The sequence below is a fragment of the Metopolophium dirhodum genome, chromosome 7 (genome assembly GCF_019925205.1).
Source record: "Metopolophium dirhodum isolate CAU chromosome 7, ASM1992520v1, whole genome shotgun sequence".
Taxonomy (NCBI): domain Eukaryota; kingdom Metazoa; phylum Arthropoda; class Insecta; order Hemiptera; family Aphididae; genus Metopolophium; species Metopolophium dirhodum.
Genome location: NC_083566.1, coordinates 26608984 through 26627946, shown reverse-complemented (window position 1 = coordinate 26627946; position 18963 = coordinate 26608984). Strand labels below are relative to the sequence as shown.

Below are 18963 nucleotides of genomic sequence, written 5' to 3'. Positions count from 1 at the left end.
ATAGACTACACAAAATCTATTTAGTAAAATGTTTCATATAATCCAATATTATACAGCATATTAATATATTATATTTTATTAAACAGGCAACTGCGTTGAATAATTGATCAAGGCACTTAATCACATAATGTTTGAACAATAATATAATAATATAACAAATAACAACAGATGTTTTGTATTACATAAATACAATTGTATAATAGGTGCCCATAGCGCCCATACAGCATAAAAATATTTTCAGGAAAATATAATATAGTTGTCAAAATATTTTTAAAAAAAAGTTGCGTAAATAATTGGGAAATATTTTAGTTATATTCTTTGGCCCAAAAGTTCATATATTTGAAAATATTTTATAAAACACATTTACAAAATATTTTAATCATATATTTTCAAAAAACATTTTAACGGAAACTTTAGACGACGACGACTTATTAAAGTGCTTGTTCATAAAGTGTATCTACTTTTTTTATGACTGTATATTTATGTTAACAACATGGTACCTATATATCTACATTCGATATAACAATGTATTAACAATATTGTAAACCATAGGTTAATGTATTCATTCATATAAATGTATTAATAGGTATATCATTATATCAATATGTTCTGTGACTTGTGAACAAAATATTTTATTTTTAGTTCGAATATTAAGTATTTCAATTTACTGACAAGAATACAAGACTATATATATTAAGGTTGTTGAAAGCTGGTCGTTTTTTTTCGTGCGTTTAGACTAATAAGCGAACATAAGTATACTTCCAGAAGTTCAATTTTAATCTTGAAAATATATTAGAATTTCTTCGTTTTTTGTCTGTGTTTTGTAGGAAGTGAATTTTGAAAAAAAAAATGAAAATTCCTTTGTTACTAGATATACGTAACTTAGAAAAAAGATTGAGGAATTCAAAATTAAAATTGGACTTTCGGTACTGGGTGAATATTTTTTCCGCTTTTTGGGACTTTTGTGGCACATGGGATTTGAAAATATAGTGACGTGTGACTGCGCGTATGTACGTTTAAGATTTTCAAAAATCTTAGCAGTAGTAAGATGTGCCCTCTCCCCCTTGGCCAAGGCACCATAAAATATTACAGCACATATTATCTTCATATTCAAATATATTCTGTTATCGGTGTGTTAAGGTGTGTTAGGACGTTATATTGATTTTATTCGTCGTTTCATTGATATCAGTTGAATATTTATTATATCAATAGTAAAAATGTTTTTAATTAATACTATAGACTATATAAACGAATTTCAACAATTCTGTGATTGTACAGCATTTATACAATTATACATATTTTGTCTACTTAATTAAATATATAATTGATTTTTAAAATTAATGTTTTTATATTTATTTAATTTTGACACATTTAACTATTTAAGTAATTTAAATTCTTCAATAATTTATGCGACATATTATTATGGCGAAAAAATTTTTTCAAACAAATTTCTTATACAGATTTAACAACTGTTGCTTATTTTAATTGATAAAAAAGTCATTAATTTTATTTCAAATCCGATCAATTGAGAAATGTTTACACAAGTTATGTATAAATTATTATGCTATACATACAAAAAAAAAAAAAAGAAAACATTTACATACTGCTATAAATTATAATACTACAATATATAATATTATATAATACTCGTTCAACGTAATAATTAATTATTGATAGGTTTAGGCGTGTAGCCAATCGCATGTGACGACATATTAAATAAAGCTGTTATAACCATTTGATGTGCAAGTACCCTATTTTAATTTAAAAACTATTACACGTTTCTTTCTTTAGTTTGGGTGCTTATATTAATTAATTTATACTACTGTATAGATAATGACTTATAATATTTTTCTATGGTGTTTTTATTTATTACTTACACATTTTAGGGTTTTGTGATAGTGTGAGTCACGTCTAATATTTAAAATATTATACTAGGTATACATTATACGTATTTTATGAGATATTATATAGGTACCGTAAATCCATAACAACAAAATAATATAAACTTTATTTGTTTATCGTGATTTGTGACCCGCGCGTCAGACCATTGGTACTTAAATCTTTTCATTTCGCTCGTCGTAGACATAACTGTGTTTCATTTTTGGTATTTTCCAATAAGAAAGTCCTCATGATGAAAAAATCGAAATACTCTGCATTCAGGTAAAACGATAATTTATATTATATTATATATATAAAAAAAAAAAAACTACAAATCAAGATAATCTCGAGTATGTACCTATAGACATTAAAATCATTAAATTATATCTTGAATTCTTGACTACATCTACAATTTTCGACATCTAGTAGACAGTAGTATTGAATAAAATATCAGTGAAAGGTAAAAATGTACATCTCATTCGTATAACTATACAGAGTGATTCGCCAATCATGCTCAACCTTGTTTATACTTAATAATGCATTTGAAATTCGAATGAGTCGCATTTGAGTTATTCGACTTTGTGTACCACGGATAATATAGATCCATGATAGTGGGTTTGTAAGTTATGGGGGTTATGGTAATTTGAACATTTTAGGGAGGTCTTAGCTCCCAGAAGTTACTCATACTTTCCTCTTTAATCTTTTAACTCATATAATATAAATTAAAAATTAATATATAATAATAATCCACATTGCACATGACACGCACTATTTAATGCCAATGCCAACGATATCACAACAATATAAATAACTTTATAATATATATGGCATCTTGTCATTTTTAATTGTTTAATGTTCTATAAAGTGTATTATTTTATATTTTGTTGTCAAATTATATATTGATCCATTTCATTGCGGATTACTCTAATTAGTCTAATTACAGGCCCTATTCAGACAAAGAACTTGGTAAATTACAATTCATCTGGCTTTAAATTTGTTAAAGAAAACTTCAAACAAGTCATGAACTTGTAGTAAAAATCATAGTAATAAATTATAATAAAAGAAAAATGAAACTAGAGTAAAAATAAATATTTTGTTATTTTTATAGTAAAAATAGGCAATTAATAATGTGAGGGTGGGGCCAAATAGTTTTATTTGGGTAGGTACTTATGAGGAAAATGAAAATCCGAAAATGTATGGAAGACTTTCAGCATCCACCCCCCCCCCCCCCCAAAAAAAAAATTGTTGATCTTGTTACGCCTGATGGATGGTGAATCACTCTGTATAGATCATACATGACATTGATAATTTTATGTAATGCACTAATTCAACACGCGACATTGTTGTTGCATGTCAGTGTCAACTTCATAAGAGGTGGTTGTATTTCATCACGACCACACAATCAGTATACTACTCATTAGTCGTTTAAAAAGCATACCTTTTTTTCCACAAAAAATTTTTATTTTTAAACGTGAAGGCGTTTTACATTATAAACGCCTGAAGAAAAATAATTCCTACATAGGTACCTAATAATTATATGATCGTTAATCCTGTGATGCAAAATAATGTGAACAGAATTATATCAAAACTTTTTTGTAAATTAAAACAGATATCGGTCATATTTTTAATAATCAATGTAAATTTGTATTTATGCCATTTCAATGAAATAATACATTTTAATCTCAATTCGACAGCAGCAGACGCAAATGTAGGGGAGGGCTAGAGGGCCTTACCCCGACATCAGAAATGCTATATATTTTATATTTATATGTTATTTATTAAAAAAATTCATACGAATAAAATCCATAAATTTAAAATATAAATAAAATTGGTAGTATTGTTATTAAATCTATAGTGTTACACCAAACATTCTCAACCTCTTTTTTCTTCAATAATGCAGTTATTCAAAATCTGACTTTTGAACTATCAAATATACTTGTGTATACATATCTACTATAAACGCGTGCCTGTGTATTGTATTTGTAAGTGCAATTATTCAATGAAAAACAAAAAACGCCAATAAAATGCTCATTGAATAGATTGTGGTAATATCGAGGGTAAGGCAATTTTCTAAAACGCGTTTTTATACCGTTTCCGAATACAGTGTTGTTTCTTGAACTCTGTTAGCATGTTCACCACCTTTGTTCATCTTTCGAGTTCGTATGTAAAGGTTTAAGAGTATAAAGTAAATTGTTTTTTTTAATTCATGTGCACATTATACATTTAATAATTTAATTACAATTATGCCAAACACATAAAAATATAATTTTTTTAAATTGGAAAAGTATTCATTTTTTGTACTACTTAAAGAGTGTCCTGTGGAGATGATATAAACTACTGTTTTTCAAATGAGAACCCCCCTTTCTTACATTTAGTTATTTAGTAGATAATTTTTCTTAAAATGTTGACGAATCATAACCACAATTTTAACGGGTAGTTGTTGAGGTCTTTGTGTATGTGTTAAGTTTAATATGACAATATGTTTGTATGATATGGGGCTATGGTGATTTTAAAATTGTGGTGTTTAATTTTTAATATTAATCTATCAACATTCTTAATTTGTAAAATTAAGTACAATAAATACATATAGTACAATAGATCCAATATGACATATTATACTTTATATTTTTGTAATACCATTTTTAAAGACTATTGTTCATGAGATGCAAAACCAAAACCCCAATTGTCTCCTCCAGAGTAGGTACCTATATAAGCATAAAACGCATATAGCTCATTATTGTGTATAATAATTTACTTAATTTATTATATAAAATATTATTATTAATATTATCATATTATCATAAACGGATAAAAATAATAAAATATTTAAAATATATGTATACATATAATTCAGCATATATTTTTAAAAAAACCATCGTAAAGAAATATCATAGACAAATAGGTACTTTGATATAAAATTTAACTGCAGAAGTTTAAAGTTATACGTCATTACTCATTAGATGCTGTAAATACGTGTACATCGCTAAATAGTTGAAAATATATATTTTATTCAAACATTCCTTATTAATTTTTTTTTTTGTATATATAATAAGACGTCCCAAGCCTATGTAGCCTATCTACAACTAAAGAATTTTTGAAAATTTTAACATGATAATTATTAATATATAATAATAATATAATATCAATAGTAATGATATTTGGTGGTTAGACATTATAACTACTAAACAGCGATACAATTGATATTATTTGACAATCTTTTATTTTTCACCAGTTATACGCCGAGCTTTAATCAAAAATAATAATAATACGCTCTTGATTGGGAGATTACATATATCTCATTTATAACAATCACAACATATTTTATATTCTATCACAATAATTCACAACCCGAACCAGATTATATAACCCATACTACCGTCACGTATAATATTATGGACTATTAGTATAAATAGTATAATAAATAATAATACAAAATACGGATTGTTTAATTTTTTTAAATGTTAAAGTATACGAGGTATTAATCTATGGTAATATCCATTGATTATAATCGATTACCTGAGTATGTATAATCAATAGTCATATGGGGATATATGAATACCTAATATACCTATATTGATTGTTCGTATAAAAAAATGATTTATTTATTTGGATACAATTATTATCTAAATATTCTCGCCTAGAATCTATGCCGGCAATGTATCACACAACCGAAATCCATACTATGCGCAACTAGGGATGTTTTCAAATTGTATCAGCAGCAAATATGATTAAAAAACTGGAAGGCTACGTATAAAACCGGGAGGCTTAACCCCCTGATGCCCTCTCTAATGGGGCCTATGTCTAAATCAGTATAATATATAGAGTACCTACCGACGATTTTTTCGAGCTCAACTAACTTTAATAGTTAACATTTTTAAACTAACCATCAATAATCGTTGAGTTTAGACTTTAAACTTTTGAAAGATTAGAAATAATAATTCAGTTTACGTTGTACGCAAATAGTTTCAGTAAAATGTATTATTGATTTTTTAAACGGTACGTAGGTAAGCCGACACTAAACGTTGGGTCTTTAGCCCGTTTAGCGTAGGTATCATTGTTAAGACGTCCTTGAATATTGTACTTAGAAGAACATAACACGCAGCATGCGTTGTATTCTACGATTTTTTTTTTTAACATTTTAAACAATACCTATGTAAATGTGGGGCAAACGTAAATTGCGCCCGGTATTTTTCAGGCACAAATTTCTGTGTAGTAAATTGCGCCCAATAGAAATATTATTTTTATGATGGTCATTTAGCGACTCAATACACGTTTTTACATTACATCGCCACTTAGTTTCACCCAAAGACAACTCACGTTTTAATTTTGAAAATTTATATAATTATGGTAGATTATAACATAATTTCTGTCTAAATCCAGTATGTATAATATCCATGTTTCACTGTAAACTGTTTCACACGCAAACGGCTTATTAAAATATTACCTATACGTTAAGTCGTTGTATACGCGTACAAGTGTTGATATCGCTAATAGCCTAATATCATAACGATTATAGCCATAAACATACGGCTTATCCACCAATAAATTATCTATGAACAACAGTATTTTTAAAATACACATAATAGGTAACGATGAATTCAAGGCCACTTAGATACTATGGACGCAATTTACTATATCCATTTTACAAACCAAAAAATCCCGGGCGCAATTTACTAGGGTATTTGTACTACCCGCTTAATGTGGGCGCAATTTACAAGCGCCTTAAATGTGAAATGTAAACGTGACCCGAAACGCAATACACCGAGAAAAAAAATATTATTTTAAGTTTAATAAATAAACGATGATTGTATTTATTTATTTATATAAAATCAACGGGCCAAAGCCCTTTAACAAAGAAAGAAAAACATTGCATAATATTATGAATTGGCACAATACGAAAACTAATAGACAAGTGATAATAATAAAAGTAAAAATAACAACAATCTTACGCTTCTACAAGTTTGTTTAATAAACCAGGTGTCCACCGTAGGTAAATATAACTATATATAGTTTATTATACCATTATAAATCATCTGGACACCGGTAGCCGGCCGTTGCCCCTTTGTCGCATATACAAAACGCATAGGTACACAAACGTCGTCGTCGACACGAGGTCGCGTGTAGACAATATTATATAGGTATATAATATAATAAGAAAATTGAGTACCTACGAGTGAGTACCTACGTCCTACATAGAAATATTTTATCGATCGGCGTTCTGCCAATCCACGTGGTCAGTATATTCGGATACCTGTGATGGTTACGTAATAACCTCGCTCAAATCCATTTTAGCACATTATTTAATACTATTATAGGTATGATATACTGCATAGATATGAAAATTAGTCTTTGAGAGTTGAGTAAGGATCGAACCTCTCGATAATTTCCAAAAAACCCACTGTAAAAACTAAAATGTGTTGCGCGAGTATAATCTTTTGGTTAGTGACATAAAAAATGAAAATATTCAAAAATATTAACTGCACAGGCTACACAATTTTCTTCTCCATCATGAAATTGTTTGTTATCAACGAAAAAATAAATTCCTCCTACGAATAAAGTATATTCCTATAATTAATTATCAGACATTTTTATTGTACACGATTTTCACCGATAATATAATGATTTTTTTAACCATTTTTAACCAAAACCAATTATTTATGTTAATGGAAAATTTAAAGACAAAAACGTAGATTTACGATTACGTTACATTTCAAACGTATTTATCGTATTTGAACACCCGCACCACGCTAATACAACACGTGTGTGCGCGCGCACTTACAATGTTTATACAGAAAAATGTTCTATACCAGTGATGCCCAACCCGTGGAAGCCGCCAATTTTTAAGTTAAAATAAAAATATATAGGTAAAAATACACAATTGTTTCCAAGATATTTAAATTTCCTTCTTTCCGTATTATTATTATATATGTTTTTTTGTATTATTGGTATATACCTCCCACAGTACCACAAATGTAACATTTTACTATTCTAGAACAACGAAGAGAAAAGGTTGGGCACCACTGTTCTAGACGTTTGTATTGGTTACCGAGGCGATATATAAAAATAAATGCCAGTGTACGACCTGATGGCATGTCTACCTAACTGCGTTTCACGTAGACTTTCTTGAAATTTCAGATGAACTTGATGGTGTGCCTTGATTTTATCTTGGGAGTGATGATGCAAGTGTTCAACACACAAACAGACCGTAAGTACATTGACCGGCCCTACATGTGTGCATATAATAGGTAAAAAAACATAAGTTATGAGTTATGACTATAATGTACTGTGTATAAGGAAGATGGGAGCAAAGACCTCAGAAATCAAGTCTTGTACGATTGTTGTAAGACGGTTATTAATTTTTTTTTTTGCAGAAACAAGTTTGATAACGGCCACCTGGGATCATGCAGTCAATTCCAAGGCCAAGCTACAGAGCGCCTTGACGAGTAAGTACGTTTTAGGCCGGATATATTTTTTAATTACTGCTGCTTAAATTAACCATCATCCAGTTATATGAAGTTGAATACTTGAGACACTCTATATAATATTAATACTCTTATACATATAGTACCTAATATAGTAAGTTATATGATTTACTTTAAGACGTTGGAAAATGCACAATACCTGTGCATTCAGTTATCAAAAGCCACCAAAAAATAACATAATCGTACAACAGATAAATGTATGAAACTACATGATGACAAGGTAATACAAGACACATAGGTCTAAAGCGAATTGCGTGGTTTGATAGGTTTGCATGATAATTTAACTACCCTAATATAAATGTAGTATTATTAATTAAATAAGTACAGTTAATAAAAAGTTACAATTAATATATATTATCTGCTTATCAGTTAGCATTTGAATAATGACTAAAACAAAATGTATGTTTTGGAATTCAAATTGTTTTTAGGTATAAATATTGCGTAGACTTGTAATAATTATAGTAATTTTATAAAAGTTATAATACATTTAAGTGTCTAAAAAAAAAAAATTGCAAAATAAAAAGATAAATCGATATTGAGGTGTTACTTATAATAGGCTATAACTTGTGTTCAGCAATAACGACATTCAAATTAATTCTAAACATATGTTAAAAGATAAAAATATTTAAAAAATAAAAATACTGCAAATCAAATGAGTTTGATACTTTGATGTAAATCAATAATATATCTGCAAGATGAATAGAGTAAATAGTATAGATAATATTTTAATTAAAAATATTTACGTACGCGACGGTTAAGAGAATGCCACGCCCGCATGTGCTGTCTCCGTCTTACAAACGCGTAACATAACAAATTTACGATCAGAAATTTTTATGCCGTTACTCGTTAGCTTAAAAATTAGAGTGAATCGACCTAATATGAAACTTGATGGTAAGAACATAGTCTGTGTTTTGTTGGAAGTTTTTAAGTAAGTTATGCCTGTATAATAAATATAAATTAAAAATGCTAATAACTCGCTTAAAAACTGAATTATTGTAAAAAAACTTCCAACAAAACACAGATAATGTTCTTACCATCAAGGTTCGATTCACTCTAATCTATAAAAACGGAGACAACACATGCGGGTGTGGCATCCTCTTAATAATCATACTCAATTTATTACGTAACTATAAACAATGTGATATTCATAGCCATTGATCAAATTATTGAAGCCCCATACCCCCTTTACACCGATTTATGTTCATGAAATTCATTAAAAAAAAAATTTGACAAATGACTGCACATGAAATTTTGAATATTAGCATTTTCTATACACCATAACACTTTCCAAATATTTTGACTTATTTTGAGCTGTTTACGGGCATTTTCAGTTTCTATTTTTTTTTATTTTTTTTTCTATAAATATCAATATAATTTTATTTGTTGGTTAAAAAAGCTTAACAATTTAATAGAAACTCCTATTAAATTGTTAAGCTTTTTTATAGCTTTTTTATAGCCTAGGCTCATAGTATATTATTTCAAAGGCAGATGAAAAAAATTAAAAATCCAGTCACAATTTTTATTTATAAGCATTTAAAGTTCAAATTTTGACAAAATACTGAAAAATCACGAAAATTAGCAAATTATTTTGAGTTGAGAATTCATAAAAATTTTTCTTTTTAAATCTAAGATTTGAAAATGTAATATAAGATTACTCTTAAGTTTGTCTACCTTTATCAAAAAAAAAAATATCTACAAGAAACTTAAATTAAATTTTTATGAGCGTCTGAAATTTATATTTTTACAACATTTGATTTTCACTCGATTTCTCATGTAACAATTTTCTTATTTTATTGTAATTAAAAAACGAATGACTGTAGATACTTGAAAATTTCACTGAATGTTTATATTAGCATTTTCTATACACCATAAAATGTTGAAAATATTTTGACTCTTTGAGCCTTTTACGGACATTGTCAGTTTTCAATTTTTTTAGTTTTTTTTTCTATAAATATCAATAAAATTTTATTTGTTGGGTAAAAAAGCGTGAAAATTTAATATAAGGCTCCTGATATATCGTTCTAATAGCAGTTGAAAAATATTAAAAATACATAGGCACAATTTTTTTTATAAGCATTTATAGTTCAAATGTTGACAAAATTATCAAATTTAAAATTTAATAATTATTTTGTAGTTAAAAATGTATAAAATGTTCAACTTTTATAGCTAAGGATTGAAAATTTAAAACAAGGTTCCACGTAAATAGGTTATATATAAATTACTTTATTCACAATAATATCATTAAATATACTTGGTAATATCATAGGCTGACTGACCGTTTTCGCTCAGAATCGTTTTTCTTATACAATGATATTATATCATTAAATTCAAATTTAACACCATCCATTACAGTGACCCACTAGTAATCTACTGTACAGCAGAGCGACATCCACTTACCCACCTTTTTAAGATCTTCCCTTGATGGCTGGGTAGGTGCATATTCTAAAAACAGACTTAAATCACAATCCTGGCGTCACTAACAGGTTTTACTTCTTATCCCACGCGGGTTATGACTATCCAGCAGTAATCCTTCAACTATTCCATGTACAAATTTTAGATACATATTTTATACTTCAAATAAACCAAAAACAAATATTTTTATTTTTACAAACAACAATCTACTATACAAAGTAATAAAATAATATAAGAAGTTGTGATGACTTTGTATCTGGTAGTGGGTTATTGTGGGTCAAGTTGGTATCCTGAGATACCACTTGATATACATCGAGATGTATTGTTATTTATTTAAATATTAAATATAATCCATCCAGATCTACAAGTATAAATCATATATTATATAATCAGGGTTTGGAATTTAAGAACTAAAAAAAGTTAAAATATGTCACAAATAAAAATTTAATTATTAGGTAGTTATATTGTACCTATGCAGTATAAACGTAGAAATATGCATAACATTAGTTTTAGATTAATAGGTACATTCATGGCATTTTTAATACGTTTTTCGTATAAACAACACTAACAATTATAAATTAACATCATATAGTTAGTTTATAATTTTTAATATATATATTATTAAAGTGAAAAAAAGTTTATTTATTTGGATAAAAATTGGTAGAAAGTATTTTCTTTTTCATAGGAATTTGTCACCACAAAAATATGTTCAAAAAAAAGTTGTCTTGAAATCTTGAAAAAATAAATAAGTAATATTATATAAAATGTATAAACATGTATAAACTTTGAGGTCTGATAGCTGCTGTAGATAAAATAATATAATGTACCTACAATCAGCCTGATTGGAAATTCAAATAATTTCGTTTTCATATATTAATTTATCGACGAACAGTAAATTTGAAATAACAAATACAATATTGTATTTAACATTACTCTGCAGTTTATGTTTTTATTAATGTTTATAATATTAGTGTTGTATAATGTAATATGATTACAACCGTGGATCATAACAGCCAAATGTGCGTACTCCTCATAAATTTGTTGACTATTTTGAAATCGACATTGGACAGCAGATCTTGGACATTCTTCAGATACCTCTCAGCGGTGCTGATGTTGTTGTCGACCAGCGCGATCAGCTCGATGAGCGTTTGTGGCTTTTCGTTTGCAGCGTTTGTAGTGGACTCGTCCACTACAGCCGTCCAGTTGGTGGCCGCTGGACCGAACAGGCCCGCGCCCAAGTCGGCCATGTGCGTCTCGATTGCGCGTCTCGCTAACCGGAAACCGCGGTCGTCGCGCGCCGGGTTGGTGGCCACCTCGACCAGCGTCCGGTAATACTTCTCCGGGCCCAGCGCCAAGTACGACTTGTACTTTTCCAGCAGCGCCCCAACCGACATCCATGTGAGCTCGTACTCGCCCACCGGGCCTCCAACATCACCGTTCAAATTGTAATGCTCGTTGTCGTCAGTGGCGCCGGTGGCAGCAGCGGAGACGTCCGAGTGGGTCACTATGGTTTCACCCGGGTGGGCCGCGGCCAATAGCCTGTGGGTGCGACAGTGTTCGACGTGCGCGAGCACGTGGCCCATCAGGGTGACGGCCACGGCGGCGATGAACTTCTTCTGGTACACGACAAGTTCCTTGGTGCCGAACACCCATTTATGGACGGCCACGCGGTACACGGACGACAGCCGGTCGGCGGCCGACCCCCAGTCGACTCCCGCGCCGGGAGGCATCACGCCACGGGCCCGCAGCGCGTCGTCGTCGGCCGCCACGTAGTTGAGGTACAACCAACGGGGCGCGAAGTCTTCCACGCGCGCGGCACCGTCCGTGGACCGCTGTACGATGGCCGTCACGTTCTCCAGCACGTACTTCTCGAACGACGCCTGATCGCGCCACGACGGCCCGCCACCACCCACGCCCCGCGCCTTGCAGATGGCCAGATACCGGTCCAGTTCGCGGCCGACGTAGTTAACGGCCCGGGCCAACCACCTGGCGCCGCGCCGCCGCCGGCCGGTCGCCGCCGTCAGTTGCTGGCTGGCCCCGTTGGCGTACAAATCAAACAGCCACAGCCACCGGGCCGTCGGTTCCGGGCGGCTGCTGACCACGAACAGTATCCGCGACACCAGCGGCCCGTAACCGGCCGCTAGCTCGACCGCCGCCGCTGCCGCCGTGTCACCGCCGCCGGCCAGCGTGTCCCGCACCACCCGCACGTGGCCGGCCGCGTTGTAACCGCACGCGCACTGGAATTCGTCCACCGAGCCCGAGACCGCTGCAGACACTGCGGCGTACTGCTGCAGCGCCAATAATATCAACGGCAGTCGAACCGGAGGCGTCATCGCCGCAAGTTAAGGTTACGTTTGGTCAGGTGTCGTATTATTATTGTGCTGTACAGGCGCGAGTTCGCGGGCCAGCGGCTGTTACTTTTTTCCCGGTGAAATGCCACTGCGCACAGTCGACTTTTGTACACCCACGAAAACGACGACGAACGCTGCCGCATGTGTTGCTGCACTGATTTTACTGTTTTAGGTAGTCGCGTCATTTGGTATATCGATCGTCGGTATAACGTTACATGTTCTAATATTTTATCACAGTCGTGTTTGCACACCCACCCGGGTCCCGTGCAGCAGTGCTTTACAACAACACCATAATTATGTATACAGCGTGTTTCCGGGTATTCCGCACAGATTTTGAGAACGATCTCGTTAAGTCGGTGAGTATAGTATATAAAACCTATATTTCGCCATTTTTCGGAGGTGAGTACTAAGTATACGTACCGACCGCGCTGTTTTTGAGATAGGTGCAAGAGGTTGCTTGGGGAATTGGTCCCTAATAATCAAATATTAATAACCATTTGAATTTTTCATGTTATTATAATTGGTTAATTTTGTGTAGGAAGATTTTAATACCCCTCCCCCCATCATGAAATTCAATCAAATCCGCAGTGCCTATAATATAATATATTACAATACTTCCGGTAACTATATAAAACTATACTTATTCACTTATTATAGGGATGGGTTTCGGGTGACGACAACATTCTCGTGGGCTGTGTGTGTTTAGTATTACGCTGTATATTTACGCAATTTAAACATTAAAATTTAACGAGGTGGCTAATGCCGTTAAAAATCCAAGATTCGCAAAACAAAACGCAAAATGGTTATCGATTCCACTCACTGACATAATGATGAGATTATTCTCAAAGTTCGCATACGAAAAACCAAGTAAACTCCCTGTATACGATAGGTACCTATAACGGGGCTAGTGCGTCTCGTTGTTTGTTTTTCAAACGCGCGCGCTTCCGCGTTGAGTATACAAAACGTATGTGCTATCGATTGTAATAACATAACAATACAATACGTGTACAACACAACACATAGTGACGAATGTAGTAGGCATACAGAGTGGTATTTTGCCCATAAATAGTTTACGCCTAAATATCAAAAACTTAAAAACCTGACACTTACCTGTAATTGGGACCATCAACAATATTTATGAAATTTTTTTCGACTTTAATTTTCATCATACAAATCTGGGTTTCATTATAAAATGGAACAACACTTTCATGACTTTCCCATTAAGTACCTATTGACTATGGAATTGATCTTAGAGGCGAATAGGTATAGGTTGGTCAGTTGGTCTCAACCAAAATATACTTAGGAAACAAATATTTTGAAAACATAGGTAATCCAAATTATCAAATCCTATAAAAAAAAAGTAAGTAGGTACCTATTGCCATAGGAATTGATTTGTATATAGGCCACCGTCCATCGCGTATATATGCTTTACGCAATGTTTGGTTGGTTAGACCTATATTTATATGATATTTTTTACTTGCAGATTAAGATATTATCGTAAAATAAAATGAACGCATTATTAACGCTGTAGTAGTCACAATAACAAAATATTGAGTTTAATTGTCCTTTATATGTTGACATACTGGTCACTCCTTAAACAAAATATAAATAGGTACCCATACCTATTTAAAAGTATAGTGCTTAAGAGTATACTTAAAAATTCCAAACATTAGAATTTGGATACATTCATTATTACAGGAAAACATATGGGAGTATATAATGACTAATGAGTTTATGCTTCATGAATCACCCTGTATATAATATTAACAATAATATAATGTAACGAATAGTATGATACCTTATGAATGACGTGATGACACCAATGGAATTTTGAATTTCACATTCTATTGGTAACCGCTAGGCATATACCTACCTACCTAGTTTTCCATTTTTGTTAAAATAACTAGGAATAATATTGTAAATATAAGTTTATACCTAACATAATATAAATGTATTTTTATGGGTAATGAACATTCGTGGTATATTTTGTATTCCATATACCTACTCAACGGTTTAATTCTTTTGATTCTTATAATATTTTTATTTTAATGTCCTATTGTCCTGTTAAGTTTAAATGAAAGTCATGTTTGTTTTTTTTTAAACACAGGTTATACGTCTTGATTAGGTAAGTAATTAAAAAGTAATAAAAACAACATTTTATAACGTAGTTGATCATTATAATAAATTGTGAATAAGTTATTAAACACACAGTAAATAATATATATTATGATGTTTATATACAACAATCGCTAATAAGTAATAGATATAAAACAAAACTCCAACGTATTCAACTCATCCATAATTGGTGGACGCAAATATGATTACTATCTATATTCTATACCTTTATATAATACCTATAAAATGATTAATAAACTTGAAATATTTTCTACAGGTGAATCCAAAATGATAGAAGCTGATGTTATAACTGGTCATTTGGTTGATGAAGTAGAAGAAGAGAAGACTGACCGCATACCAATAATGGGTCATCCTCCCTCAATAACTTCAGACTTGAGTCTTAAAGAATTCTTAAATGCATGGAACAATTCAAATAAAATCCTAAAACTTGATTTTAAATCAACCGAAGCATTTAAACTAGCATCGCCAGTCATTGAAAACGCTTTTAAAGTAGGTATTTTTAATGTGATCGTGGCACCTCGCGATCAATTGTTTATTGTTTATATGTTTTATTTTGGTATATTCGTCGATCATATCATTCAAATCAATAACTAATAACTATTTATACTTACGTAGGTACAGCGTAGTTTAAAACAACTTAGAACCTTACAAGTCTATATTATAAGTCTATGGTTTAAAATTATCAATCAATAGCTCAATGTTTCAACATGTTAATGGTGTAGTTATACTGTTCTATATACTTCTATTATAATTAATGTAGTTTAAAGGGATTCAATACTGTGATTTTCTGTTTTTGGTCTAACACACGCTCTATATAGGATTTTAGACGGGTTCTTTGCCAAACATACCCAAAAACGATAAGAATTCTAAAAACAAATTTGAATTTGTCATCAAGTACTCAAGTCTACTTGAAATCGACTTTCCAACAAAATTGATTTTTTGATTTCAACTTCTCCAAAAGTTGAAATACGACAATTTTTAAATACTCTTTTAGATTCTGAGCGAAGATGTGTGTTATTTTTTTTAGTTTTTTTTTTTTTTGTGTGTCTGTCATGACCTTTTAGGACAGTAAAAATGCTTGGATTTTCTTCAACAGTAACTTTTCTGATAGGAAAGTGAATCTAATTGGTACTTTGGGGGGTCAAAAGTAAACATTTCCCAGTAGTTTTCAAAAGCGACGTAAAAAACAAAAGAAAAATTAAGGAATAACGGGAATTTTTACACAAAATCTGTTTTCGAGAAAATCGATTGTGGTTTTTGGTGCAACTCTAAAACAAATGACCAAGTACATGAAATTTTGACTGAATGTTTATATTAACATTTTCTATACACCATAACATTTTTCAAATATTTTGAGCTGTTAACGGACATTTTCAGTTTCCATTTTTTTTAGTTTTTTTTTTAATAAAATTTTATTTGTTGGTTAAAAAACTTGAAAATTTAATAGAAGGCTTCTAGGTTATTGTTTCAAAAGCAGATGAAAAAACCTAAAAATCCATAGTCGCAATTTTTTTTATAAGCATCTTAAGTTCAAATATTGACAAAATACGTAAAAATGACGAAAATTTGCAAATTATTATGAGTTAAAAATTTTCTTTTTAAATCTAAAATTTGAAAATGTAATACAGGATTCCTCATAAGTTTGTCTACCTTTATCAAAAATAAATGTCTACAAGAAAGTAAAATTAAATTTTTATGAGCGTTTGAAATTGTTGTTTTTACAACATTTGATATTCACTCGATTTCTCATGTAACGATTTTCTTATTTTGTTGTAATTAAAAAACGAATGACTGTAGATACTAGAAAATTTCACGGAATGTTCATATTAGCATTTTAATAATCAGCGACTAAGGATTTTTAATTTTTTTCATCTGCCTTTGAAACAATAACCTAGGAGCCTAGGCTATAAAAAAGCTTAACAATTTAATAGAAGCTTCTATTAAATTGTTAAGCTTTTTTAACCAACAAATAATATTTTATTGATATTTATATAAAAAAAAACTAAAAAAAATAGAAACTGAAAATGTCCGTAAACAGCTCAAAATATTTGAAAAATGTTATGGTGTATAGAAAATGCTTATATAAACATTCAGTCAAAATTTCATGTACCTACGATAATTTGTTTTAGAGTAGCACCAAAAACCAAAATCGATTTTCTCGAAAACAGATTTTGCGTAAAAATTCCCGTTTTCCTTAACTTTTCTTTTGTTTATCACGGCGCTTTTGAAAACTACTGGGAAATGTTTAATTTTGACCCCCCAAAGTACCAACTAGGTTCACTTTCCTATCAGAAAAGTTACTGTTGAAGAAAATCCAAGCATTTTTACTATTCTAAAAGGGTGATGACAGACACAAAAATAAAAAAACAAGAAAAAAAAATAAAAAAAAAAACACACGTCATAATAAAATCAATAGATTCATCGCTTCGCTCAGAATCTAAAATGTAGGAAAGTTGATTTCAAGTAGACTTGACGACAAATTCAAATCTGTTTTCAGAATTCTTATTACTTCATTAGATCAATTGGTATGTTTGGCAAAAAACACAACTAAAACACTATGTCGCGTGTGTGTTAGACAAAAACAGACAATTATGGTATCGAATCCCCTTAAGAGGACGCTATACGCCTACATCCGCATACATATTGTCTCCGTTTACATATGTACAACATAGCAAAAACTGTTTTGCGCAGGACAACTATTCTCACTCTGTATTTATTTTATTTTTTGTACACAAAATAAAATATTGAAGTAATTGATACAATATATCGATATAATTGTGTCTTTATTTTATTAAATATTTATACAGCAACTAGGTTACTTATAATATACGTAGGTACTATAATAAATAAATTAATAATGATGATTTATAGTACTCAATACTAACTAGTTTATAGCCATTATAGGTAGTATAGGTACCTATAACTAATAGGTACTATATTTTCACTAGGATTCACCTCCAAATCGCTTACCTTGGTTGAATGCAGATATTTTACCTGGTCCCGGTCCAGGAGACAGTCCTGGAGTAGACGCAGACACTTTCCTCAAAGTATCGTCAAAAAGTTTTCCAGATTCAATTTTATCGTTAGGCTGGACTACTAAACGCAACGATAACGGTAGGTACATAATCGTTCATATTATACATTTATACCTATAACCACAGATTAAATGAATGTTTAATAAAATATGTTAAATTCAATCTGTGATATAATCATGTTCGGTGATAATAATACGCTTGCTATGTCTATATTAATAATTATAAACTCAAATGATGTACCTACTTTTCAGACAAGTATTCAGAGCATCACATAAATGCTATGGTAGACGTACTGTTTAAAAACAAATACATGAACCCTGTGACTTACGCTGTACGAGCGTCATTTGCAGTCAATTCGATATCGGAACTTCAATATTTGTTGGAGACATCGCCAGTTGGCTCAACTCTAACTGTCTGGTGTAGTGACTCAAAAGATATCATCAACTATCCAAACCTGGTACAGTTGATAAATACCGTTGGAGCGAATCGTGTGTACCTGGACTTACCTGATGAAATGTCTAAGATTTTTTTCGATATGTACACATCCAGTAGTGTAGGAGCAAGCAATAATGTTGGGTTACACTCTTTGTTCTTGGCGTCATTGTTTGTGCTAAAAAATGTATTCCTTTAAACGTTTTCTATAATAATATTATTAATTAAAGCGTAAAA

At 31.3% G+C, this 18963-nt stretch overlaps 2 protein-coding genes across 5 annotated transcripts in view; one reads left to right on the top strand and one right to left on the bottom strand.

The window, feature by feature from the left end:
• The window catches only part of LOC132949687 (lipase 3-like), a 24511-nt gene extending 15116 nt beyond the window's left edge, over window positions 1–9395 (bottom strand). The window contains exon 1 of the mRNA XM_061020686.1: window positions 9108–9395. Within this exon, the coding sequence (XP_060876669.1) occupies window positions 9108–9137 (30 nt within the window). The 5' untranslated portion in view covers window positions 9138–9395. The remainder of the gene's footprint in view (window positions 1–9107) is intronic.
• LOC132949688 (protein FAM151B) lies at window positions 7938–18963 on the top strand. 4 transcript variants are annotated; one of them, XM_061020689.1, is made up of 5 exons: window positions 7938–8083; window positions 8250–8321; window positions 15516–15748; window positions 18208–18373; window positions 18546–18963. In XM_061020689.1, the coding sequence occupies exons 1-5, from the start codon at window positions 8014–8016 to the stop codon at window positions 18923–18925; spliced, it is 921 nt and encodes a 306-aa protein (XP_060876672.1). In that variant the 5' UTR covers window positions 7938–8013; the 3' UTR covers window positions 18926–18963. The 4 variants fall into 4 exon arrangements, with proteins under 4 accessions (XP_060876672.1, XP_060876674.1, XP_060876673.1 ...); XM_061020691.1 differs by having other exon boundaries at window positions 8043–8083; window positions 8250–8325; XM_061020690.1 differs by lacking the exons at window positions 7938–8083; window positions 8250–8321 and adding an exon at window positions 13344–13479.

Coding starts and splice junctions, on each gene's coding strand:
- LOC132949688 (XM_061020689.1), top strand. CDS start 8,014: ATGAACTTGATGGTGTGCCTTGATTTTATCTTGGGAGTGATGATGCAA. Junction 8,322..15,515: donor GCTACAGAGCGCCTTGACGA/GTAAGTACGTTT, acceptor TATTTTCTACAG/GTGAATCCAAAATGATAGAA. Junction 15,749..18,207: donor TCATTGAAAACGCTTTTAAA/GTAGGTATTTTT, acceptor TATTTTCACTAG/GATTCACCTCCAAATCGCTT.